Here is a 24,729-nt window from a genome sequence, read left to right as displayed (position 1 = left end):
GGCCAGCTCCTCCCAATGAATCTTTTCAACCACTCATTATATCTGAAGATCCAATACTCTTACTACTGGTTAAGAAAAAGATTGTAGACACCACCTGGTTACTCATTACACGTTTATTGTACATTTTCACAATCTGGATGCGCCACAGAATTGGGGGCATGGGGTAGGGGAAGAAGGAAGGCAGGGGACACTGGGATAATATTGGGGGTCTAGAACACAAGCACCCCCACCCCCAGCATCTCTCCTACCCTTTCACACCACAGTTTAGATCTCCTTGGTTCCCCTCCACACAGAAAACCTGGTGTGTGTGGGGGGAGTTTGGGGACACCCCCCCCAGTGGCAGGCTAAGGGGCTGTACCCTCAGACCCCTAAAACTGTGCCATTTAAAAAGGTTAGATCCTTCTTCTATCATTTCACCCAAAAAGGGAATAGCTTGCAGTCTCTCTCTCTCTCTCTCCCCCTCTCTTTCTGGGCTCAACAGCCCTGGAGAAAGGCGAGGATCCCCATCATCCAGCAAGTCCCATACACATATTGGCAGTGACTAGTACCCCCACCCTGAATACAGGGGGGCAGTCTGAGGAGCTGGGCAGTGATGGGGGGCAACACCCCCCCCCAGATTGGGGAGGAAAGTTTTCAGTCCAACCTCTAGCAAGGATGAGGCCAGAGGTTTCAGGCAGGAATTGGGAGGATTCTATCTTGTTCTACTCTCCCCAAGGCAGTGATGACACACACACACACTGGAGCCACCCTCCTCAAAGAGTCAGATTGTGGTCAGCCCCCGCTCCTCCTGGTGGGAGGAGGAGGCAGATCAGGCAGATGGGAGGGAGGGAGACCCCCTGGGAATGTCAGTTGAGTGCCCCACATGAAAACTGGGGAGCAGGAATGTAGGGAGAGACCCCGAGTGGCAGAATTATTGGTCCATCATAACACACTGAACTCCAAGACACTTACACACCAGCTGGGGGGGGAGAGGAGGGGACAGGAGGTTTGGAAAACGGGGTAAGGGAGGTAAACTAGACTAGAGGGCTGGGAGGGGGCAATTCTGGGGCCCAGAGCAGCCTGGTTCCCCAAAAGCCCAGGCTCCCCACCACCTGCAGGTAATGTCGTGCAAATGAAATGTGATAAGAGGACCAATGGAGACTAACTCTTCAGAAAAGAAAGGAAAACACAGAAGAGTGAAGAGATGGAACAAAAAGGAAGGAAACGGAAAACACGTTGGTATGCAAATGATATGCTAATTAATGTTGGAAGCTCCCAGAAAACCTTGGGATTCTTAGGACCAAGTGGGACCAGTCTCAGAGCCTTCCAAGGGATACAAAGATGTAACCTAGGACGGCCTGGACAGGTGGAGTGTTTGTGGTTTGTTTCTGCGGAGTTTGCTTTTTGCTTGGAGGGTCAGGAATTGTCAGGGAAGCTAGGGGACGGATCAGTTCAATCCGAGGGAGGAGGAAAGGGCTATTGCATAGCAGATGCAAATGGGGGGCTTGGGGCTGTCAGGGAAGGAGGAAAAGGGCAGAGGGTGAGAGAGAGAGGTGAGAGGAACCTCAGGAGGGGTGTTAAGGACAACCGGAAAAAATCTTCTAGTAATAAAACTACAAACAGACCAAATATATATAATATTATATATGTATAAAGAACAGCTGGCTATTTACAGGGGGCACACACACGGACACACACACACGGATCCGAGGGGGGGGGGGGCTGAAAGATATGGCTGAGAGGTGGAGGGACGGCTGGGGGTGGGAGAGAGGCCCTTCTTAGGCAGGGCAGACTCCTCAGGGACTTAAGTGCTGAAGTAAACTGTGGAGAGAGGGTAAGAGGAGGCGGAGGGAGGGCAGAAAGAGAAAGAAAGCGGCATGTCAGGCCCGGCCCTGTTCCAAACCCCCCACCCCCAGCTGGCTGATAACCCTTCTCAGCCTCAGTTTCTTCATCTAGAGAACAAAGGGACTTGACAAGTGGGTATTATGACCCGTAAACTCCGCGAGAGGACAAAGGGGCACAAAACCTTTCATCCACTGGGCATTTGGCTACAAACCCTCAACCAGTGGGGTAGTTGGTTTCCTGGTCACGTCCAAGCCCCTCGACCCTTACTGTCCCCCAGTTCTAGGACCCCAGACTGGGCTCTTAGGCCCAAAGGGTTTTTAGTGGAGCGCCAGGGACCCACCCAGTAGTCCTGTATTCAAAATCTTAACAGAAATTACCCAGAACCAGGCAAAGTCAGGCTATACAACAGCCAAGTGTCTTGGCTCTACATGAAATCAGAACTGCCAATAGCAGCAAAATGTGTTTTCGTTGAAGAGAGAAAACTAGGTTAATGACCTTCAAAACCCAGAATCCACAGGGAAAACCTCTACCTCTCCAGGGAAAGGGCCCTGGCCACTCGTGCCCCACTCACCGATGATGATGATGAGGATGATGGCGCAAATCACTCCCAAGATTATCATCATCTAGGAGCGAGAGGGAGGGTCAATGAGACCAGTGGTGGCCCCCAGCCACCCACCAGCCCTCCTGCCTGTCCCCATCTCCTTCCCCTTACCTTGAGGTTTTTCCACCAGTATTTACGCTTGAGCTTGGCTGCACTTGTTTCAAACTGGGAGGCCCCTGCCTGGAGGGCGTCTGCACGATCATCCAGCTCTGATAGCTTCTGGTCCCGCTCCAGGACCTTGTCCACATTCACCCTCATGATGTCCACCACCTGGGGGAGGGGTCCACGAGGCAGGGGGTGTGCCAAGGCACGCCTCAAGGAGGGCACTTCTTGAACATGGGCCCATTGTGCCACACATGGAACATGCACCCCGATGTTTCCAGGCTAACATGCCAAGGACATACACAGAACATGCCTAGCACACCTGGGGGACATGCAAGGAGCACACATCAGGGGCATGCTGCAGCCATACACCTCAGATGCCACAGCAACACCCTATCTATAGGCACTGGATCAGCCTATGGCAAGAGCACACCTGCCCCAGCTGGCACACCCCAGGCTAGCACAACTGATCACCACCCCAGAGCCCTTCCAAGTGCATGCTGACAGGGAACCAGAGATGGGGCTCGGCGGGGCTCGGACCCAAAACCCACAAGCGTAAAAGATGGGCTCCCACACCTCTCATCTTGCACCTTTGACACACACACACACACACACACACACACACACACACACACACACACACTCACCTCATCCACCTGGGCCTGGGTCTGCTGCAGTCTCCTGTTACTGGTAAGATTAGGAGGGGGTGCAGGGGGGCCACCCTCGCCGGCCGGGGCGGCAGGCGGGACGGTGGCAGCGGTAGCCGACCTAAGGAGGAGAAACGGATTAAGATGCAGGGCCCGAGGCCTCGGGCCCCGCGGCCGGGGCTCCACCCATCCACCTGTCCACCCTTCGCCCCTCCAGTCCTCCCCTGCGCGAGGAAAGCCACCCGATGGGGGAACCCGGCCACTCTACGCCCCGCTGCGGTTGCGCTGCGTGACCTTGAGAGACCCTCCCCGTGCCTCAATTTCCCCGCCTGTTAAAATGAAAGCGACCTCCGAGACGCTGCCCGGGGTCGACCCGAGATGACTGACAGCCATGGTGGCTGGGGCGGGGCGGGCGGGCGGGCGGACGCCCGGTCCTCTCTCCCCCTCCCCCGGGGGCCATCGCCCGCGCCAGACCGCCCGGGACCGGTTCCGGGCGTCCAAGCGCAGTCACGGGCAGCAGCCCGGGTCGGCGGCACGGGAGGCGCGGGCGGGACCCCCTCCCGGGTCTCCTCCCGGGCCCCTCCTCGGGGGTGGCGGCCCGCGCGGGGCAGGACGCCGCGGGTGGCGAGTGGCGGGCGGCGGGCGGGCGGCCGACTTACATGGCGGGGGCAGCGGGCAGAGGACTTGGCAGAGGCAGTGATGGCGGCGGCGGCTCGCGCTGGCTCCGACTGGCGCTGGCTGCCCGGGACTGGAAGATGGCGGCCGCACGTCACCCGCATCCGGGCACTGCGGCGGGGGCGGGGCGCGGCAGGCGACACGTCGCCGGCGGGCCGCGGGGGCGGGGCGCTGCGGGACCCGGGGTCGTCCGGTGGGCTCTGTCTGCCGGCCCGAGCCCGGGGGCCCGGCTCGCACGCGCCCACCGCCGGCCCCCAGGGCATCTGCCACCCGCCCCCCGGGTCCCACACCTCGCCCCTAGACCCCATCCCGCCGCATTCCTCGAAGCGGGTCCTCAGGTCCTGAACCGCACACAGCCTAAGGTCTCACCCTGCAACCCGGTCCCGAGCCCTGATGACCCGCCCTCAGCGCCCGGCAAGGGTGGAGGGTGGGAGATGAGAAGCGACCACCAAGGCAGGTGCCAGGGCGATGCTGATGATGACTGGAACCCTGACGCTGGATGGAGGGGAACTGAGAGGACGGACCTCACCCGTCACCCTGCAACTGAATGACTCGAGGGAGCTCTGGGGCCTCTGATTTCCCAGCAGGGTGTGAGCAAAAGGAATAACAGAAGCCCCCCGACACACACACACACACACACACACACACACCAGGAGCTGTGCAAGCTGGATGTTCGGACAGGTGTGCTGGGCAGTCAAAGCTGGGCCCCACGAAGATTAAACAAGCCAGAGACTCCAGGAAGGGCAAAGGCTGCCTGGTGGTGCGGTGTCACATGGCAGGCTGGTCCCCGACTGGGGTCAACTGCCCAGCCTCTGCTTTGGCTCTAGCAGGGCCTGAGTGGCACCTGTGGTGCTTTTATGTTGTAGGCTCTGCTTTACATGCAGATTAGCCGCGCAGACATGACCTTGACAACCAACTGCCACTCCCTGGGCCCAAGTAGACGCTCAATAAATATTTATTAAACGGCTTGATCTAGATAAGACAATAGAGATTATCTTAGACCTGGTCCATCCCTGACTGCTCCATTTTAAGTACACTAAACAGACACAGCAGCTGTACACACTCCCATCCTGCATCTAGAGATAGGACCAGGGAGCCAGCTGTCTATTTAGCAAGCCTCCGGGGTGAAGGAGGCATTTTAGGGGAGGACTGGCGGCCCTGAGGTGGGAGTACTCTTTACAGCCCTAAGAGAGCCTTCATCTCAGAGACAGGCAGGGTCTGGCTTCCTTCCTCCCACTCCAGGCTTCCCAGGGCCTCCAGGGTGTGAGCGCTCATGTGCTGCAGTGCCCCACCCCCACCCAGCAGAAGCCCCAGGACCGGTTCTGTCGTGAGAGGTGTTATTTCCCAGCTGTCTGGGGGAGGTGAAGGAGCCGGAGAGTGCGTGCTGGGTGCAGGATTCACTCTTGGCTGCCTCCCTCTCCCAGGAGAAGCTAGGAGCCTGGTGTTTGTGAGGCTGAGCTCAGGAAAAGAACAGCTTTGGGGGTTCTCAGAGCAGCTGGGAAGCTCGTGTTTTCTCTCCCTGAAACCACTCGGCTTTCTAGTCAGAGAACAAAGATGCCAGATTCCATTATTTCAAGTTCAGTGCTTTGGTGTCTGGATAGGAAATGTCCTCAAGAGTGGGAAAGGGTAACTGGAGGCGGAGGCCCCCACACAGCCCAACACTCACTCGGCTGACTAAGAGAAAGATCTAGCCCTTGGTTTAGGTATGATACCCATGTTGCCTAGCCAAACACAGAGGGCAGAGGATATGGAAGGGACCAGAGTCACAGACAAATTTGGGGAGGTTAGGCCTTGGCATATTGCTGGGAAAGTTGTTCTTCCCGGGGGGACTCTGAGGACAGCGCAGCAGCAGAGTGAAATGAGAGTGAAAAGACCCAGTAGGATTCATCTTAGAGAGAGGACTGTCCCAGTCACAGCACAGCCAGGCCATGCCACTTCGCTGCGGTGCTAAGAAATTCTAAATTTAGATCAATGCTTGGGGGCGGGAGGAGGCTGCGGTGGATTGACCGGGTTCACCTGGAAATGTGTAGAGAATGTTTTCTGCAAACAGGTAGAACTGAGACTCAGAACAGACGAGCTGAAGAAAAGCACATACAGTATTTGGGGAACCGAGACGCTGTCCACATTTGCCTGCTTCCGGGGATGGTTGAATTGGTAGGCCCAGTTCCTGAAGCTCTTTGTAGACTTAGTGGTTCATGTTCATAATCCCCGCTCTTGGAAGGTGAAGGGAGGAGAATCCGGAGTTTAAGACCAGTCTGCCAAATGAGATAGTGTCTCAAACAAGCCAAAGACTGGGGCCTGGAGAGAGGATGGCTCAGTGCCTAAGAATATTTACTGCTGTACCAGAAAACCCTGGTCCAGTTTCCAGCACCCCCATGGCAGCTCACAGGCATCTGTAACTCCAGTCCTAGGGGATCCCACCACCTCTGGGCCCTCTGGACTCCAAGGGTTCTGGACTCCACTGTGCACAGGTATACATGCAGGCAAAACCCCATACACATAAAAATAGATACTTTTTAAAAAGAGTTGAAAAAACCCTCAAATATAAGACCAAAAATGGAAAATATAAAAGAAAGCCTGCTTTGTTTTTTCCTCTTCACAGGACTCCTGGTTTAGAAGTTGGGGTGAAAGGGAGGCTGGATCATCCCACGATGACTCATGAACTCCTTCGATCCTCAGAGTCAAACTCAGAGAAACAGTCATTAATTTGGGGGACCTTGTTTGTCCCCTCAACACAGCTCTCTTCAACTTTCAGATGTTTCCAGTTCCTTGCTGTATTATGCACTGTACCCTTATGAATGTTGACAACATTTGACATGTTGACATGTTATTGACACATCTGGGCAGAGCTGAGCTCAGAGCAATGCCCTGATGGACTTTTTTGATTTGTTTTGGTTCCATCTGTTAACTTTCTTTTTTTCACATACAGGAAGGTTTGGTTTGATTTTGTGCTTGTGTTTGCAATGTTGGGGACTGAAATCGGGGTCTTGTGCATTTTAAGCAAAAGCTCTACCGTAGAATGGGGCAACATGGTATTTCTTTGCCAAGTCTTTTTGTAGTGAAGGGGAACCTAAGCACATAAAAGTCACACCTTGTGGCTGGGGAAGTGGAGCTTGCTGCTCTTCCAGACTTCTGTTCCCAGCAATCACAGTAGGAAGATCACAACCACCTCCAGCTCCAGCTCCAGCTCCAGGGGACCTGAAGCCTCTTCCAGCACACAGCCACATAAATAAACAATAAAAAGTAGCAGTTTGTGGGGTTGGGGGTTTAACTCAGTGGTAGAGCATTTGCCTAATAAGCACAAAGCTCTGGGTTCATCCTCAGTTCTGGGGAAAGAAAAAGTAACACTTTGGGGCAGGGGTGTTATTTTGTTTCTCCTTGTCATAGTCTTGGCTGTCCTGGAACTCGCTTATGTGGATCAGGCTGGCTTCAAACTCACAGAGATCCGCCTGCCTCTGCCTCCTGAGTGCTGCGATTAAAGGTGATCGCCACAATGCCCTGGCTATTTTATTTGTTTTTAAAATTGCATTCTTTATTGGGGAACCACGTGTGGTCATCAAAGGACAACTTGTAGGCTTATCTTTCCTTGCACCGTGTTTGGTGACTGAATCCAGGTCATCAAGCTTGGCAGCAGGTCCTGATGAGTCATGCCACTAGACCCCTTTCTTTGTTGAGACATGGTCTCACTGCATAGTTCAGGCTGGTCTACTGAATTCTGGGATTGCAAGCCCATGTCATGGCACACAGCTGTTTTAAATGGTATCTGATTCATCTGTGTAGTTTCCCTAACCAAATATAAAGCACCATGTCAGGAATATGGCAAACAATGAATAAAAATGATCAGAACAGTAGTCCTCAGTGGAGAGTATTCTAAGTGACACTCAAAATAAATAAATAAATAAATATGGGGAGTGGTGGTGACCTTTAACCCCAGCACTCAAGAGGGAAAAGCAGTCAGATCTCAATTGAGTTCCAGGCCATCCAGGGCTACATAGTCTTTAAGGGAAAAAAAAAGTTGTCAGGACGCTGGTAGATCTCTGTAAATTTGAGGCCAGCCTGGTCTACAGAGGGAGTTTCAGGACAGCCAGATGTACACAAAGAAACCCTGTCTCAAAAAAAAAAAAAAAAAGCTGGGCAGTGGTGGTGAACGCCTTTAATCCCAGCACTCGGGAGGCAAAGGCAGGCGTATCTCTGTGAGTTCGAGGCTAGCCTGGTCTCCAAAGCGAGTTCCAGGAAAGGCACAAAGCTACACAGAGAAACCCTGTCTCAAAAAACAAACAAAAAAAAAAAAAAAGAAAGAAAGAAAGAAAGAAAGGAAGAAAGAAAGAAAGAAAGAAAGAAAGAAAGAAAGAAAGAAAGAAAAAGAAAAAAGTTGTGGGTGTTTTTTTGTTGTTGTTGTTTGTTTTCAGTGACAGAAATAGAGTTTATTCTGGAAACAACCTAGATGCCCATCAACGGAAGAATGGATGGAAAAAATGTGGTACATATACACAATGGAGTACTACTCAGCAGAGAAAAACAATGAAAGCATGAAATTTGCAGGCAAATGGATGGAACTAGAAAAAATCATCCTGAGTGAGGTAACCCAAACCCAGAAAGACAGTCATGGTATGTACTCACTCATAAGTGGATTCTAGATATAAAATAAAGAACAATCAGACCACAACCCATAGAACCATGGAGGCTATATATATAGCATGGAGGTCCCTAGGACGACTGTGGCTTATAATAAATTTCAGTTTTACTCAATTATTGAAAAAAAAATAGCCAAATGAATGGAAACACATGAACTATGAACCAAAGGCTGAGGGGCCCCCAACTGGATCAGGCCCTCTGAATAGGTGAGACAGTTGATTGATTGGCTTGATCAGTTTGGGAGGCAACTAGGCAGTGGGACCTAGTCCTGTGCTCATTGCATGAGTTAGCTGTTTGAAACCTGGAGCTTATGCAGGGACACTTGGCTCAGTCTGGGAAGAGGGGACTGGACCTGCCTGGACTGAGTCTACCAGGTTGATCGCAGTCCTCGGGGGAGGCTTTGCCCTGGAGGAGGAGGGAATGGGGGGTGGGCTGGGAGTAAGGGGGGGGGGTGGGAGGGGGGAGAATAGGGGAACCCGTGGCTGATATGTAGAACTGAATGGTATTGTAAAATAAAATAAAAAATAAAAAATAAATAAATAAAAAGAAATAGAGTTTATTAAGGAAAAAAAAAGGCACTCCTGAGGATGGACATGAATTAGTGATCTGGACACTCAAATGTCATTTATTTTATTTCTTACTACAATTTATTTATTATATTTGTGTATGGTGGGGTCAGAAGACAGCATGTTGGAAACTGGTCTTCTCCTTCTACCGCGGTGGTACCGGGGATCAAACATAGCTGTCAGGTTTGGCAGCAAACAGTTTACAAGCTGAACCAGCTCACCAGTCCTGTGCTTTTTATTTTTTAAAGTTACTTACGACCTGGCGTGGTGGTGCAGGCCTTTTATCCCAGCACTGGAGAGGCAGAGATAGTTGGATCTCTGTGAGTTCCTCCCAGGACAGTCAGAGCTACACAGTGAGATCCTGTCTCAAAATAACATAAAATAAAAAGTTATTTAGGGCTGGAATGTAGCTGAGTGGTGGAGTACTTGACTAGAGTATTTGACTAGAGTATTTGACTAGTATGCTCAAGAGCTTAAGCCTCCATTACCTCAACAATTTTTTCGCTGGGCATAGTGGCACATGCCTGTAATCCTAACACTCAAGAGTCTCAGAAAGAAAGATTGCCATGAGTTTGACGCCAGCCAGGCTACACTATAGCCCTAGTCCCCAAAACAAATTAATATATACATTTCTACTCAGTTCCATAACTTCAGAAGAGCATCTAGTTCAAGACAGCCTCTCTCCTTACATCCCAGGTGCCCCCTATTCCCAACTGACCCCCTGGTGCCTGCGCCTCCTTCCAGACATACTCTTTAGTCTCTGCGTCCTAATGCAAGCAATCTGTATAGACTGTTCTGTTCTGCATTTTGATTCTCCATTTAACATAATTTGGAGATTGTTCCATTATATGTATGGTACAAAACTTACATTTTTATGATTGTGTAGTATCCTGCTGTATGGCTATATCATGATTTAATCAATCCACTTAAGACAGTCATTTTAGGTCATTACTAACATTTTGCCAACCTAAGCAAAGCTATAAAGAATATTTTACACATTCTGATTTTACCTATATGCAAATATATAGGGTAAATTTCTAAATATGAAAATCTTAGGTCAAAGCCGGGCACAGTAGAGCACTCCAGTGACAGAAGCAGGCATATCTCTTTGAGTTTGAGGCCAGCCCAGTCTACAGAGGGAGTTCTAGAACAGCCAGAGCTACACAGTGAAACCCTGTCTGGAAAAACAAAAAAAAAAAAAAAAAAAGAAAGAAAGAAAGAAGGAAGGAAGGAAGGAAGGAAGGAAGGAAAGAAAGAAAGAAAGAAAGAAAGAAAGAAAGAAAGAAAGAAAGAAAGAAAGAAAGAAAGAAAGAAAGAAAGAAAGAAAAAAGAAAGAGAAAATCAAACCATAGCTGGAGCTGGGCCTCGTGGGAGACCTATAATCCAGGCACTCAGGAGGATAAGGCAGGAGAGTCACAAGTGTCAGGCCTGTCTAGACTACAGAGTAAATTAAAGGTCAGCCTGAGAAACCCAAGGAGACCCAATACAGCAAACTGAACAAACAAATTGAAAGGCTGGTGATATAATTCGTTAGTAGAGCGTCTGCCTAGCACCGAGGGATCTAGATTCAACACCAGTACTGAACAACAAATCCTAAACCCAAAGGTGCCTTTGATTTTAATGATACTGCCAAGCTGCTATCCAGGGGTGTGCTACCAAGCTTTCTTCCCACCCAGCCAACAGGTAAGGCCTGTTTACCCACTTCTCCTGCATGCTTTGAAACCTTTTAGGCACTGTTAATATGTCGGGGCTAGAGAGCTGGCTCAGTGGTGGAGTGTGCCTGCTGCTCTCAGAGAGGACCCAGGCTTGGTTCCCAGTCCCTGTGCAGCAGCTCACCACTTCCAGCTCCAGAAGATTCAGTACCCTCGCCTGGCTTCCTCATGCATCTGACACAGGTCATACACACCCAGACACAGACACGCATAAATAAAAATAAACCTTAAAAATGAATAAACATATTAACTAAACACAATTTTCATTTCTTGTATGGTGCATGATATGAGGCTTCTTCACATGTCTGTTGTGGGGTAGAATATTTGTTTAACTATATAAAGATGTTGCATCTGTTTATTATGTAGGGTGTGCTGCTTTTGTTTATACTGCATTTGTTAAGTATGTAAAGATGTGTTGCTGTTTCGCCTTGCCTGCCTAATGCACCTAATTGGTCTAATAAAAAGCAGAACAGCCAATAGCTAGGCAAAGGAGGGGTTGGCGGGGCTGGTGGGCAGAGAGAAAAAGGGAGCCAGCCAGGGCCCAGCCAGCCAGACATAGAGGAAGCAGGAAAGCAGGATGGACAGTAGGTAGATGAAGTAAATGAGCCTTGGGGTGGCACACAGATTAATAGAAATGAACAGATTAAGTTAAAGGGGGGGAACGCTAGCTAGAAACAAGTCTAAGCGAAGGCTAAACAATTAATTAATAGTAAGTCTCCATGTCATGATTTGGGGGCTGGTGGTCTAAGAAAGCCTGCTACACATGTTTAATAGTTCTTTAACTCTACTTATCTGTGAAGTGCCTATACTTATTGTATGATTGTAAGTTGTTCATCCTTTTCTTACAGACCCATAGATTTTTGTGTTAACATTAACTTTTCTCTACAAAATGATTTACAAATATTTTCTCAACAGTATCATCTGGCTTTCAATTTTTGCCTATTTTTTTTTACTATGCATAAGTTTTGTTGCTATGTGTTTGCTTGTTTTTTATTAACAAAGTATCACCCAAGTTGCTGAGGCTGGCTTCAAACTTGTAATTCTCCTGCCTCACTCTGCTGAGTTACCAACATGCACCACCATCCCTAGCTACTAGGGCTACTAGGCAGAGTTTTAATGTTTTGAACTAAGGATTAAGCTCAGAATTTAGTGCGTCTTTTTTTGTTTGTTTGTTTGTTTTGTTTTTCGTGACACGGTTTCTCTGTGTAGCTTTGTGCCTTTCCTGGAATTCTTTGTAGACCAAACTGGCCTTGAACTCACAGAGCTCTGCCTGCCTCTGCCTCCCAAGTGCTGGGATTAAAGGCGTGCACCACCACCACCCGGCTAATTTAGTGCATCTTAAACATGCCGTCTACCACCAAGCTATACCCCATCCCAACATTCTTGTACAGTTAAATGTGCCAGTATTCCTTTGTAGCTTCTATTTATATACAAATATATAATCTACTCAAAATTTATTTTTAAAGATTCCCAAGAGTTGAGTGTGGCTGCAGACAGCTGTAATCTTAGCTATCAGGAGGCGAGAGGATCGTTCTAGTTTGCTTTCTGCTGCTTTGATAAATACTGATCAAAACCAGCTTGTGGTCAGGCAGTGGTGGCACACACCTTTAATGCCAGCACTCAGGAGGCAGAGGAAGGTAGATCTCCGTGAGTTCAAGGCCAGCCTGGTCTATAGGGTAAATGCCAGGACTGTTTCATAGAGAGATCCTGTCTCAAAAAACAAACAAAACAAAACAAACAGACAAAACAAAAACAAAAACAAAAACCCAGCTTGTGGAGGAAAGAGTTTATTATAGTTTACGGTCTTCAGGATAGGAATTGGAGGTCGGGACCTGGCGGTAGGAAATGAAGCAGAAACCATGAGGACCAGAGAACCACGGCCTACTGGCTCGCTTCCCTCATCTCAGCCAATGCTGTTACACAGCCTACACTCATTTGCCCGTGGGTGGCCCTGCCCACCGTGGGCTAGGTCCTCCCGTGTCAATTAGCAATTAAGAAGCTGCTGCCCAAACATGCCCAAAGGCCCACTGGTAATATGATGGAGGCAGTTCTTCAGTGAGGGTCCCTCTTCCCGGTGACTCCAGTTTATGTCTAAGTGACAACTGAAGCTGACTGTGACAAGGGCCACAGCACAGGCTACAGGGAAGCTGTCACGGGGCCACAGCACAGGCTACAGGGCAGCTGTCACGGGGTCACGGCACAGGCTACAGGGAAGCTGTCACGGGGCCACGGCACAGGCTACAGGGAAGCTGCCACGGGGCCACGGCACAGGCTACAGGGAAGCTGTCACGGGGCCACGGCACAGGCTACAGGGAAGCTGTCACAGGGCCACGGCACAGGCTACAGAGCAAATCCTGCTTCAAAGAAACAAAGTCAATCCCAGGACCTAGAGAGATGGCTCAGCAGTTAAGAACTGAGTTCAGAGGACCTGAGTTCGGGGGACCCGAGTTCAGTTTCCAGCACCCACAGCTGGCAGTTCACAACCCCCTGGGACTCCAGCTTCAGGAGAGCCAATGCCTTTGGCCTCAGTGAGCACCTGCGCTCAGATGCACATATCCATACACAGACATATGCAAATAATTAAAAATAAATATGAAAAAAAAAAAAAAAACTAAGTCTGAGCCTTTAATACCAGCATTTCAGAGGCAGAGACAGGTGGATCTTTGTGAGTTCAAGGCCAGCCCGGTCTACAGAGTGATTTCGAGGCCAGCTAAAGATATATAGCAAGACCCTGTCTCAACAAGCAAAGGAAAAAAAAAAAAACCATTCAAAGCACCTTTGACTATTTACTTGTTTTGAGGTAGGGTTTCCCTATGAAGCTCAGACTGGTCTTGAACTTGGCATCCTCTTGTGTCTGCCTCCCAAGTTCTAGTGAGAAAGGAGCTGGCTCTGTGTAGGTAGTGAGGGAGGAGGGTCCTCAGTGACAGGGGCAAGCTGCTCAGGTATACAGCAGTGGGGACAGAAGCTGGAGTTACCATGAAGGTCGGGCTTAAAGTGGCAGCATTAGGAGCACTGAGGAAGATGGGTAAAGGTTTGCAGCTGGCTGGGCGAGGACAAGGCTCCGACCAACGACAGCAGGGCTGTCCCTCCCCACCACAAAGTGCTTGAGGAACCTATGGGGGACACTACTGTCCTTCCCTATACCCTTGCGTCTAATGCAGTTATTTGGTTTGGTTTGGTTTTTGAGACAGGGTGTCTCTATGTAGCCCTGGCTGCCCTCGAGCTCACAGAGATCCGCTTGCCCCTGCCTCCCGAGTGCTGGGATTAAAGGTGTGCGCTACCACTGCCAGGCTTAATGCAGCTAATTTTAACAGGTTAAACCATAAAGATGGCTTCTGAGAAGAAGCTTTCACCTAGGTGACCACCTCAGGCCACCCGCCTTACAAAACACAAGGAGCTAAGTATGAGGTAACTGAGAAAGACTGCAGCCACACCCTGGTGACTGGGATAGGGCTAACTCTCTGCTGTGGTAAAGCTACAAGCAAGAACAAAGACAGCATAGTGTAATGAACAGCATTTGCGACACCTGTAAGGTCAGATTAGTAAAGCTGGCCAACTGTCTGTCAGCTAGCAGAGCATCCAGGTCGAAGTTGGAGGGAAAGCTGGTTCTCCTTCCACAGTGTGGGTCCCAGGTCACAGGAAAGGGCATCTACCCACTGTAGCTGGTCTTTCTCTGGGCCACCAGCTCCCAAATAACAACACAGACACTTCTTAGTAATTATGAAAGCTCAGCCTTTAGCTTAGGCTTGTCTCAACTAGCTCTTATAACTTAAATTAACACATCTAAATTAATCTATGTTCTGCCACATGGTGTTACCTCTCTTCCATCTTGCACCTCCTGTTTCCTCTCCATGTCTGGCTGGTGACTCTGCCTTTCTTTTTCCCAGAGTCCTCTCTGTCCACAGAAGTCCTGCCTAACTTCTTCCTGCCTAGCTGTTGGCCATTCAGCTCTTTATTAAACCAATCACCATGAGTGACACATCTTCAGAGTGTACAAATATCCCACAACAACCAACTAAACCATATCACCAGTCCTGAGGCAGGAGAATTGGAAGTTCAGTGCCGGGTTGGCTACATAGCTGGGTTATGTCTTTAAAGAGCAACAGTGAAAGTCAATTCTTTTGGGATGGGGAAATAAAAAGAATTGTCTAAAATTTAGGACCAGGACAATAGGAGGTGAAATTGTTTTCTCATTTCAATTCTGCTATGGGATTTTGGGTTTTTGTTTTGTTTTAGTTTTTTGTTTTCATGGTGGATATGTGAGTTCAGCCTCCTTTGTTTTAACTGAAAAAATATTATTCAGGGCTAGAGAGATGACTCGGTAGTTAAAAGCACTTGCTGTTCTTTCAGATGAACCAAACTGGATTCCCAGCACCCACACTGGGTGGCTCCTACCTGCTGTGACTCTTGATGTGTGGATCCAGTGCCTCTGACCTCTGAGGCATCTTCACTCAAGCACACTTATGCAGACCCATATACATAATTAAAATGAATAAATATTTAAAGTTATTATTTTCTTGCAGGTGGGTTTGCATGTATGTGTGTTTGAGGTTTGATGTAGGCTGGTCTTGAACTCAAGTAATCCTCCTGCCTCAGACTCCTGAGCACTGAGATTTGAGGTTTGAGCCACCACAGCAGCCTCATAAAGTAGAGCTCTCTCAGATGTCTCAGAGGCCATGTATTAAAGCAGGCCTTCTTCTCTTCTTTTCTACTTGTTTGTTTCTTCCTTTCTTGTTATATTTTGAGACAGGGTTTCTCTGTGTAGCCCTGACTGTCCTGGGACTCACTCTGTAGACCAGGCTGGCCTCTAACTCACAGAGATCCGCCTGCCTCTGCCTCCTGAGTGCTGGGATTAAAGGCGTGCGCCACCACTGCCCGACCATAAAGCAGGGATTCTTAAAGTTTCTCTAGAAAAAGTTTAAAGAGATAGGGCCTGGTGTATATGTATATAAAATAGATATACTAATCAAACAGTTCCTGATAATGAGTCACCAAAAATTATCTTAAAATAATTTCAAGAGTTGGAATTATTGAAAAGATGATCTATATAGCAAGTTCTAGTCTGGCTGGGGCTGCATAGTAAGACCTTGTCTCAAAAGTAAATAAATGAATGAGTGAATAAGACATGAGAGAGGCTAAGGACCGGGGCACGAGGGGATAGAAGGGTAATAAAGAGCAGGAACATGATTAAAGTATGGTACATACATGCATACAAATGTCACAATGAAATTCATTACTTTGTACAAATAAGCTAATAAAAAATAAAATCGCCGGGTGTGGTACTGGGCTCCTTTACCGCCAGTACAAAAGGGACAGAGGCAGCTGGACCTCTGTGAGGATGAGGCCAGCGAGGTCCACGGAACAAGTTCCAGTCCATCCAGAGTTACATAGTGAGAACCCCGTCTCAAATTAGTTAATTAACTAATTAATTAATTAAAAAATTTAGAACTGGGCGGTAGTAACACACACCTTTAATTCCAGCACTCAGGAGGCAGAGGCAGGAGGATCTCTGAATTCGAGGCCAGCCTAGTCTAGAGTGAGTTTCAGAACAGCCAGGGCCAAACAGTGAGACTGCCTTGAAAAACAAACAAAAAAATTTTAGATTTGCTTATTTTATATGTATGAAGGTCTTATCTGCATGTATACCACAATGTGCATTCCTGTGGAGGCTAGGAGAGAGCAACGGATCCCTTGGAACTGGAGTTATGGATGGTTGTGAACCACCATATGGGTGCTAGAAACCAAACCCAGGTCCGCTGTAAAAGCAGTTAGTGCTTTTAACCCCTGAGCCATCTCTCCAGCCTCAATTTAGAATGAAGAAAACAAAACTAAACAGCAAACAAAAAACCATGACCACCATAGTTCTCCTGTGCTCTGAACACTGACGTTCTCGTCCTGTTAGTCCTGTGTTCATTGTCCATCTCCAGCTCCCTCACAGACGCTCCTTTGTAAGTTGAATAATACTCCACTGTGCATAAGCACCACGTTCTGTTGACCCATCGTCTGTGACAGAACACTTGGGATGTTTCTCCTTCAGCTCTCATGAATGATGCTGCTATGACTGTGGGTGTATACATCTGTGTTCAGTTCTTTTGGAAATACACACACGCATGCACACACACTACACACACAGAGGTATAGCTCAGAGGTACAGTTCTTGCCTGACTTGGGGGAGGTTCGACATACACTTATGCATGTAAATAAAATTAGACGTGTGTGTGTGTGTGTGTGTGTGTGTGTGTGTGTGTGTGTGTTCCCCAACTTGGTGTTTTTTTCTTTGTTTTGTTTTTCAGCACAGGTTTTCTCTATGTAGCCCTGGCTGTGCTGGAACTCAATTTGTAGACCAGGCTGGTCTTGAGTTCACAGAGATCTGCCTGCCCAGTGTTGGAATACACTATACCTGGCCCCAACTTATTTTTAAAATGACATCCTTAGTATCTAGTAAGTTCTACTTACTTAGTTCTTTTTATAGATTTTGGTGTGTGTTCGATTAGCCCATCTAATCATGAAATTGCACTCTGCGTGAGTTATTTTGGTTTTGTTTTCTATTAGTTTTAGTAGATTTATTACATTTTATTCACGTATTTATGTGCGTGGATGCACACTCCCAACGGCACAAGTGTAGAGGTCAGAGGTCAGACTCCATTTGCGCCTTCCTTTATGTGGGTTGCAGTAACCAAACTCAGGCCATCAGGGTTGGCTGAAGGCGCCCTTACCCACTGAGCCACCTCACCAGGCCCTTCCTGTCTTTTTGTTTTGTCTCTAAAAAAATCATTTTTTAAAATTTATTTATTTATTTATTGAGACAGGGTTTCTTATGCAGTCCTGCTATCCTGAAGCTTGCTGTGTAGATCAGGATGACTTCTAACTCACAGTGATCCTCCTGTGTACTGCCTCCCAAGTACTGGCACTAAAAAGGCATACACCATCATTCCTGGCCTTTTTTTTTTTTTTTTTCCGAGACAGGGTTTCTCTGTGTAGCTTTGTGCCTGTCCTGGATCTCGCTCTGTAGACCAGGCTGGCCTCAAACTCACAGAGATCTGCCTGGCTTCCTGGCCATTTTTTTAAAGTATGTGTATGTATGTGGATATATGGCCATGAGTGCAGGTGCCCATGGAGGGGCCTCATATCCCCCTGGAGCTGGAGTTATAGGTTGTTGTGAGCTGCATGATGTGGGTGCTAGAAACCAGAACCTGGGTCCTCAGCAAGAGCAGTACCAGCATTTAACCACTGAGCCACCCCTCCAGGGCACCCCCTGCCCACTGTCTGAATGAGTTTATTTTGCAGCAAACTTTATTTATCAGAGACTAATCTTCTCTTTCCCAGATGTTCAGCACTTTTGAGCCCCGGCTTGTTAAGGTTTACAGTAGACTCCATCACTGGATCAGGGAAGACGGGATGCTGTTATTGGCCACCTGGTCACCCCTGAAGCAAAAAGAAGGATTAGGACGAAGTGGCTGTCAGCCTCTCACTGGACATAAAGACTAAGAATGGGGAGTTCCAAGAGGCAAACGGGGTGCCATTATTAGGAAAGGAACAGACACTGAACAGGTGAAAACGGATGTCCCTCATGATCCAGTAAACTCATGAAAAAGGTCCTAAAGTCCTAGATCTGACACACTCCTGCCTGGCTACCGTATCCACACCAGGATTAGCTCAGTCTTCCTTACAGCCCCACCAGATAGTCTGTGAACTGATGGAACCAATTTGGTCCCTTTCAGAGGTGGCTGTAGCATGCTCCTCCACACCCCATAAAAGTATTCACTACTGAGACATATCAGGCAAGTTCAACAACAGCCAGACAGCTGCTCCTCAAGCTGCATGGTGCCCACCCCCAGCCTTGCAGGAAACACCCCAGAGCAGACTGAACAGGCTCCAGGTCAGAGAACTACAGATCTAGGCTGCAGCAGCAGGCGGGAGAGAGAACCTTCAGAACCCAAGTCTCAGAGCCAATTGAGCACTCAGGCTCCAGACTTCATTTCCCAACTGTGAAGAGGGTCTCTAAAACGGTCCTGAGATCTACACCCCAGCACGCTGGCACATATCTTTAATCCTAGCAATCAGGAGGCAGAGGCAGGCAGATCTGTGAGTTCAAGGCCAGTCCAGTCTACATAGCAAGTTCCAGGACAGCCATGGCCTCTAACAGAGAGATCCTGTTTCAAAAGAACCATAAATAAACAAATAATCCTCAGATCTAGGAAGCCACTAACATCACAGCAAAATGAAAATCTGTTTCTGATGCTTGCTGTTAAGACCTCTGATGTTGCCTTATGAGTACAGATGAGGGAACTGAGGCAGAGGGAGGGTGATGGCTTTGGGGGTGGGGCAACATCTGGGTTCAGAGCCGCTGCTCCACAGGTATAGAAAAACCAGAAGCATCTAGTTGGTATTTAAGGACTAGAGAGGAGACCAGGGTGGGGCTAAGGTTATACCTCAGTTGGGAGAATGCTTGCCTAGGATGCACATGACCTTGTTTCATCTCCAAGGCCACAAAAACTGAGCATGGTTGAGCAATCCTTCCTGAGATAGGAGGATCAGACAGACATTCAAGGTCATCCTCGGCTACATAGCAAGCTCCAGATGATGTAGGACACTGGGACCTTGTCTTAAAAATAAATAAATAAAAGGGGGTGGTGGAGTTAAGGGCAGAGGATAAAAACACCGACTCCCAAGCCTACCATCTGGTGGATGGAGAGTGCAACTCTGGTAAGTTGTCTTCTGACCACACACACACACACACACACACACACAAACACACACACACACACACACACACACGCACGCACACACATTTGACAAGCATATCAAATTAATCAATAAAATGTAATTAAGAAGTAGTAGTAGTGCCAGTTGGTTGTGGGACTGGAAATACTTTGAAATCCTAAGTTGAATCCTCAGCCCCACACAAAGGAGGAGGAGGAGGAGGAGAAGGAAGTAGCAGTTGTCAGCAAAGAGACAGTGCTCACCTACATTTATTTAATGGGCTGGAGACAATGTAACAACTCTAACACTCTTAGGATTAATCTGCACTAATGTTACCTCTGACTCTGCCTTTTGTTTTTCTTTTTGAGAAAAGGAAGAAGCGGGGATCAAGATGTACAACACCATGCCAGAGTTCTATTACTTTAAAAAAATTTTTTTAATTTTGGGGGAAACCAGCTTAATCGCGCTATTTTTAAGTTGTACAAGTTTTTAACACCTCCCACCCCATATGTAGTCTCTTAAAATTACAGGAAAACATCACCAAAACGATGGACTGCTTCAGGAATGTGTGTGTCGTCCTTGCACGGGGCCATGCTAATCTCTGTATCCTTCCCGGGTTAGTATACATGCTGTGGAAGCAAGCACTTATAAAAACACTACATCCACTGTATATAAATTAGTTAGAACCTTGTGAAACAAATCCATCAAAATCCAGAGAGGTAGATGTGGTGGACTGGCCAGCAGGAGACTGTTTCCTAGCATATGTGTTACAAGGAAGCCTTGTACAGACTTCTCATTTAGTTTTCTTAAATCCACTGCTGCATAAAAGTGCTTTGAGAAACCTTTGAAAGATTTGACTACAAAAAGGAGCAGGCTTTCTGAGGGTTCAAAGGATCTGTACTTGACAATCCAGTCAGCAGAGAATAATACTGAGCATTCGGAAGACAGAACTGTTATCAAGCCTGCAGCTGCCTGGGGAACCTTCTCAGGTTGAACTCAGCCTCCATCCTGAGCTACAGAAACACCAATCTCATCATGGTGTTGATGCTGGGGGAACCCAGCATGGAACCTCCAGAGCTGGGCTAACTCCTCCATCCCTAGGAGGGGTAGCAACGTGCTCTTGTTTTGTTTGAGACAGGGTCTCACTATGTAGCCCTGGCTGACTGGAAACGCACTGTGTAGACCAGGCTGACCTTGAACTTGTGGCACTGCCTCCTCTGTGTGCTGAGTGCTGGTACTGTGGGCATGCATCACCATCCTGGCTGAGGATTTCACCCACGGCCTCAAGCATAACAAGTATGCACTTAGCAGTGAGCTGTACCTCCAGCGTAAATATAACCTACTTAATCGCAAGTTCACACTGTTTAATTTTAAATAATAGTTATATTTGGCAACCTGTTAGTAAAGCTTCTGAAAAGCAAATTTTTCCATGCTCAGTAAGACACATGAAAGGGTGTGGACTTCTCAGAGTCATTCTCAAGTTTCTCAACAATAGCTGAGACAAATAATATTTTGGTGGCTCTCACAACTTAAAGTGTCGCTAAGACACTCTAATCATTTTTTTTTTTTGTAGCATATACAACAATTTACACAATTAAATAACGGGAGGACTAGAAGTCTTTCTTTCTTACCTCTGTATGGCCAAAGCTGAGAGTGTGGGTCACACTTCATTTCTTCTCCCTATTAACGGTGCTTTGCCTATGGCGAGGTCACAGAATGAATGCTAGATGAAGGGCAGCTCAAGGTCATGGGTAAGGCTGTGTCTGGGTGTCATCAGAAAGCTTCTCCTGGGAAGCACGGTGAGTGGGTAGGGTGCTCTGCCAGGATATTCACCAACTAAAGAGCTTTTACACCAGACACTGAGAGGTTGACACACACAGGCACAGACACAAGTAACCTAACTGAGAGGTTGACACACACAGGCACAGACACAAGTAACCTAACTGAGAGGTTGACACAGGCACAGACACAAGCACAGGCACAGACACAGACACAAGTAACCTAACTGAGCAGTTGACACACAAAGGCACAGACACAAGTAACCTAACTGAGTTGCGGTCGGTGGTGAAGTGAAAAATTAGACCTAAAATGTGGCTGAAAAGTTCTGTCAATTAACACGTTAAAAAAATGTGTGATCGTCAGAGAATCAGATAGGAGCAACCAGGATGTTGTCAGGTCCTGGCCACACGGAAATGCTAATCAGCAGATCATGCAAGCTCCAATCATCATTTTCTACTGCCCTCCAGAGGAGGAACAGGTAAGGATTAACCTCCTGACGATAAGGAGCGCAGGGGCCCGTTCCTAATTAGGAAAAGACATTTCCGGTTAAAGCGAGGGTGAGAATGTGACATTTCTTTAGCACAAACCCAATGCTTCAGTATTCTCACAATCATAGAGTAATATCTATGTGGAAGTCGCTTAATATAAATTATTTTCCATTCGGCGCCAAAACGGGAGAAATAAAACCTCCCAGAATACTTTGCTCACATACGGCAAATTAGAAGCCCTATGCGCTGTGGTTATTTACATATCTCCGCCCACTTCCGTCTATCTTGTACCGTAAAAATCCAAATAGAAGGACCACCTACTGGCTCGTGCCTTAGAGGGAAAAAAGCCTTTATTTACACCAGCTTCTTGGCCCACTCATTTGTCTTCTGAAAAATAGCATCAGACTAGTATTATAAAATTTATTTTATTACAAGGCTCTAAAAATAAAATTATAACCCAAGGTTTGAGAGATCTCATCCCAACACTGCCATTCTCTGCTTAGAAGCAGTTGGGAGGGGCAAAGGGTAGAGAGAGAGAAACCTGAAGCCTATGCCTTGCTTCTCCCCCAACCGGAGGAAGCGCATCACTTTTCCAGCCTTGGTTCCTACGTCCGGGTCGTGCTCAGAAAGGTTTCTTTTTCAGCCCAAAGACAGCGATGAATAATGCTGTTTCTGTGAGAGCTGGGAAGGCGCTGTGGAAAGAGGGGGCGGGTTCAGGGCCCCTCCCAACACAAATACCCAAACCTCCAAACCCTACCTGGGACTGGGTTTGGGGATGGATATGAAACTTCAGGACACTATTAATTTCACAGGTGCGGGAAAAGGTCTGGGCAGGGGAAAGCTTCAGGTCTGGAATAGACTTTCCACCCCCACCCCGTTCTGAAATCCTGGGTGCTAAAAAACGGCACCTGCAGACGGCAAAGATGTACCAGTATGTGGTACATTCCCATCGCTCGAATATGAAGAAGGAGAGGGCCACGGACGCGCTACAGTGGGCTGCAATGGCTTAGGACAGCAGTCAAGGAAAACAACAGGGGGTGCAGGGCCCCTTGGGCGTCTGGACCTGGGTTCATCTCTCGTTCCCTTCCCATAAAGCAACTGCCAGCGTTGGCAGCCACGCTTGAGAGGCCAGAGCTCAGCCGGGAGGTGGTGGCGCACACCTTTGATCCCCAGTACTTGGGATGCCGAGGCAGGAGGATCTCTGTGAGTTCAAGGCCAGCCTGGCTTACAAGGTAGTTCTAGGACAGCCAGGGCTATGTAAAGAAACCCTGTCTCAAAAGACAAAACACAAAAACAACAACAACAACAACAACAAAAAGATGGAACCCCTTCTACATAACTAGGGCAACCCCGCACACTTCTGGGGCGGTTAATGCCACAGACACCCTAAGCCACACAAGAATACCTACAGGCCTGATACACCACTGGGTCTCTCCAGTGCCTGGTCCTCCTTGTCCACAGATCAGGAGTCAAGAGCTGCCTTCTTCCGTTTTCTTTTCTTTTTTGGAGACAGCTGTGCAACAGCCCTGGCTGCCCGGGAACTCACTCTGTAGACCAGGGTGGCCTCGAACTCAGAGATCCACCTGCTCCTGCCTCCCTAGGAGTGTTAGGATTAAAGGCCTGTGGCACCACCTCCGGCCATCAAGAACCTTCTTTTGTGCCGCGTTTTCTCGGCTCCTTCTGCGTTCTCGTATCGCTTTGTATTTTACATACTCAACAGCATAGTGTTTATCACACTGATTTACAGATGTGTATCTCCCGCCCCCTCAAGGGAGAGAAAAAGGCTTGACTCCCACCCGGGGGGTCGCCAGAACCTGGTTCATAACAGGGCTTAACCACTGTCTGAAGACTTCACTCCGTGCTAAGGCCGCTCACCTAGAGAGATTGGCTTTGCCCCCTGGGCAGAGACTTGTGCAAAGAACGGTGACTTGGAGATGAGGCCTGTGCGGACGCTGGGCAGGCCGAAAGGATACAGAGGAGGCTCTGGGTGCTGTTGAACATGGAAACTCCGGAGAGGAAGCCGGCCAGCTCCACCGCGAAGAGGCCCAGGGTGAGGCAGAGCGCGGTCACCAGCCTGCGGAGAGGACAGGATCAGGCCGGATCAGGCCTCGTCTCCCGAAGGACTCCGCAGACCCCGGCACGCCCACCCCGCCCCCCGGGAGCTCACTGGACGTCCTGCTTCTCGTATTCCTCGGGGGTGAACTGGAGAGGCAGGCAAGCCTGGATGTTGCTTTCCTGGAGAGCCGGGCAGAAAAAAAGAAAGGAAAAAAAAGTCAAAAGGAGGGACTGGGCCGCGGGGACAGGTCGGGGAGGGCCCGGGGGGGACACGGGACCCCGGGGAGGAGGGGGCCCGAGCTGAGCGGGGTCCTCTCCAGGCGGAGAAGCGGAGGGCGCGCGCCCTGCCCTGCCCTGCCCTGCCCGCGCGCCCGCGTCTCACCCGGGACCAGAAGAGCGTCATGACAACCACCAGATGAGCCAAGAGCGTCAGGAACCGCGAGGGCACGAGCCCGGTGATCCGGCCCATGGCCTCGGGGACCCAGCGGGCCGCTCCTCCGGCCTCCTTCCCGCGCGCCCGGCCGGGCGCCTCCCGGTTGCCATGGTAACTGCGTCCGCCAGCGAGGCCCGTCTCCGGAAGTCTCGCGATAGCGCCGCGCCCCTCGCCCGGGGTCTTGTAGGTCCGGGGCATCCTAAAGCGATGCTCGACCTCCTGGTGCCTGCGAGGTGGTGGGGTGGACCCGCCCGGGGCGCCCCCGGAACCGCCAGATCCTCCCGTCTCCTCCGCGCCCCGCGCCTCGGGCACGAGGAGCCGAGGGCACGAACGGAGAGGAGGGTGTGCGTCCTGTCGCCGAGCCCCGGGTTGTCGGTGGCCTCCCTTCCCCAGACCGAAACTCTCCCCGGGAATGACTCCAGCTTTGTCTCCGGTGAATGAGAGATTTGGCGAGGGCAGAACCGCGCCGCTGCCTTGGGAGGGGTTAGACTAGGATGTGGGTGAGGTGA

The 24,729-nt window shown here is 49.1% G+C and overlaps 2 protein-coding genes and 2 non-coding genes across 7 annotated transcripts; all 4 read right to left on the bottom strand.

Moving 5' to 3' along the window:
• Positions 1–95: 95 nt before the first annotated feature.
• Vamp2 (vesicle associated membrane protein 2) lies at positions 96–3,930 on the bottom strand. The gene is made up of 5 exons (XM_028869424.2): positions 3,834–3,930; positions 3,175–3,295; positions 2,537–2,695; positions 2,396–2,447; positions 96–1,800 (listed from the first exon to the last, which is right to left on the bottom strand). Coding segments are annotated over exons 1-5 (351 nt in total). The 5' UTR covers positions 3,836–3,930; the 3' UTR covers positions 96–1,783.
• Positions 3,931–18,057: 14,127 nt separating this feature from the next.
• Positions 18,058–24,417, bottom strand: Tmem107 (transmembrane protein 107). Of its 4 annotated transcripts, XM_028869422.2 has the most exons (5): positions 24,170–24,350; positions 23,900–23,967; positions 23,706–23,806; positions 22,641–22,737; positions 20,995–22,424 (listed from the first exon to the last, which is right to left on the bottom strand). In XM_028869422.2, the coding sequence occupies exons 1-5, from the start codon at positions 24,254–24,256 to the stop codon at positions 22,355–22,357; spliced, it is 423 nt and encodes a 140-aa protein (XP_028725255.1). In that variant the 5' UTR covers positions 24,257–24,350; the 3' UTR covers positions 20,995–22,354. The 4 variants fall into 4 exon arrangements, with proteins under 4 accessions (XP_028725256.1, XP_028725255.1, XP_037056882.1 ...); XM_028869423.2 differs by lacking the exons at positions 20,995–22,424; positions 22,641–22,737 and adding an exon at positions 18,058–18,187 and having other exon boundaries at positions 23,608–23,806; positions 24,170–24,417; XM_037200987.1 differs by lacking the exon at positions 22,641–22,737 and having other exon boundaries at positions 23,608–23,806; positions 24,170–24,415.
• LOC114693260 lies at positions 20,008–20,110 on the bottom strand. The gene has a single exon (XR_003734524.1). It is a non-coding gene; the product is annotated as a U6 spliceosomal RNA (small nuclear RNA).
• On the bottom strand, positions 21,611–21,744 carry LOC114693251. Its single transcript, XR_003734517.1, has one exon. It is a non-coding gene; the product is annotated as a U8 small nucleolar RNA (small nucleolar RNA).
• Positions 24,418–24,729: the final 312 nt, after the last annotated feature.

Source organism: Peromyscus leucopus, chromosome 8b (genome assembly GCF_004664715.2).
Source record: "Peromyscus leucopus breed LL Stock chromosome 8b, UCI_PerLeu_2.1, whole genome shotgun sequence".
Classification (NCBI taxonomy): domain Eukaryota; kingdom Metazoa; phylum Chordata; class Mammalia; order Rodentia; family Cricetidae; genus Peromyscus; species Peromyscus leucopus.
The sequence above is the reverse complement of the archived record's forward strand: the minus strand, read 5'-3'. Positions and strand labels throughout refer to the sequence as shown.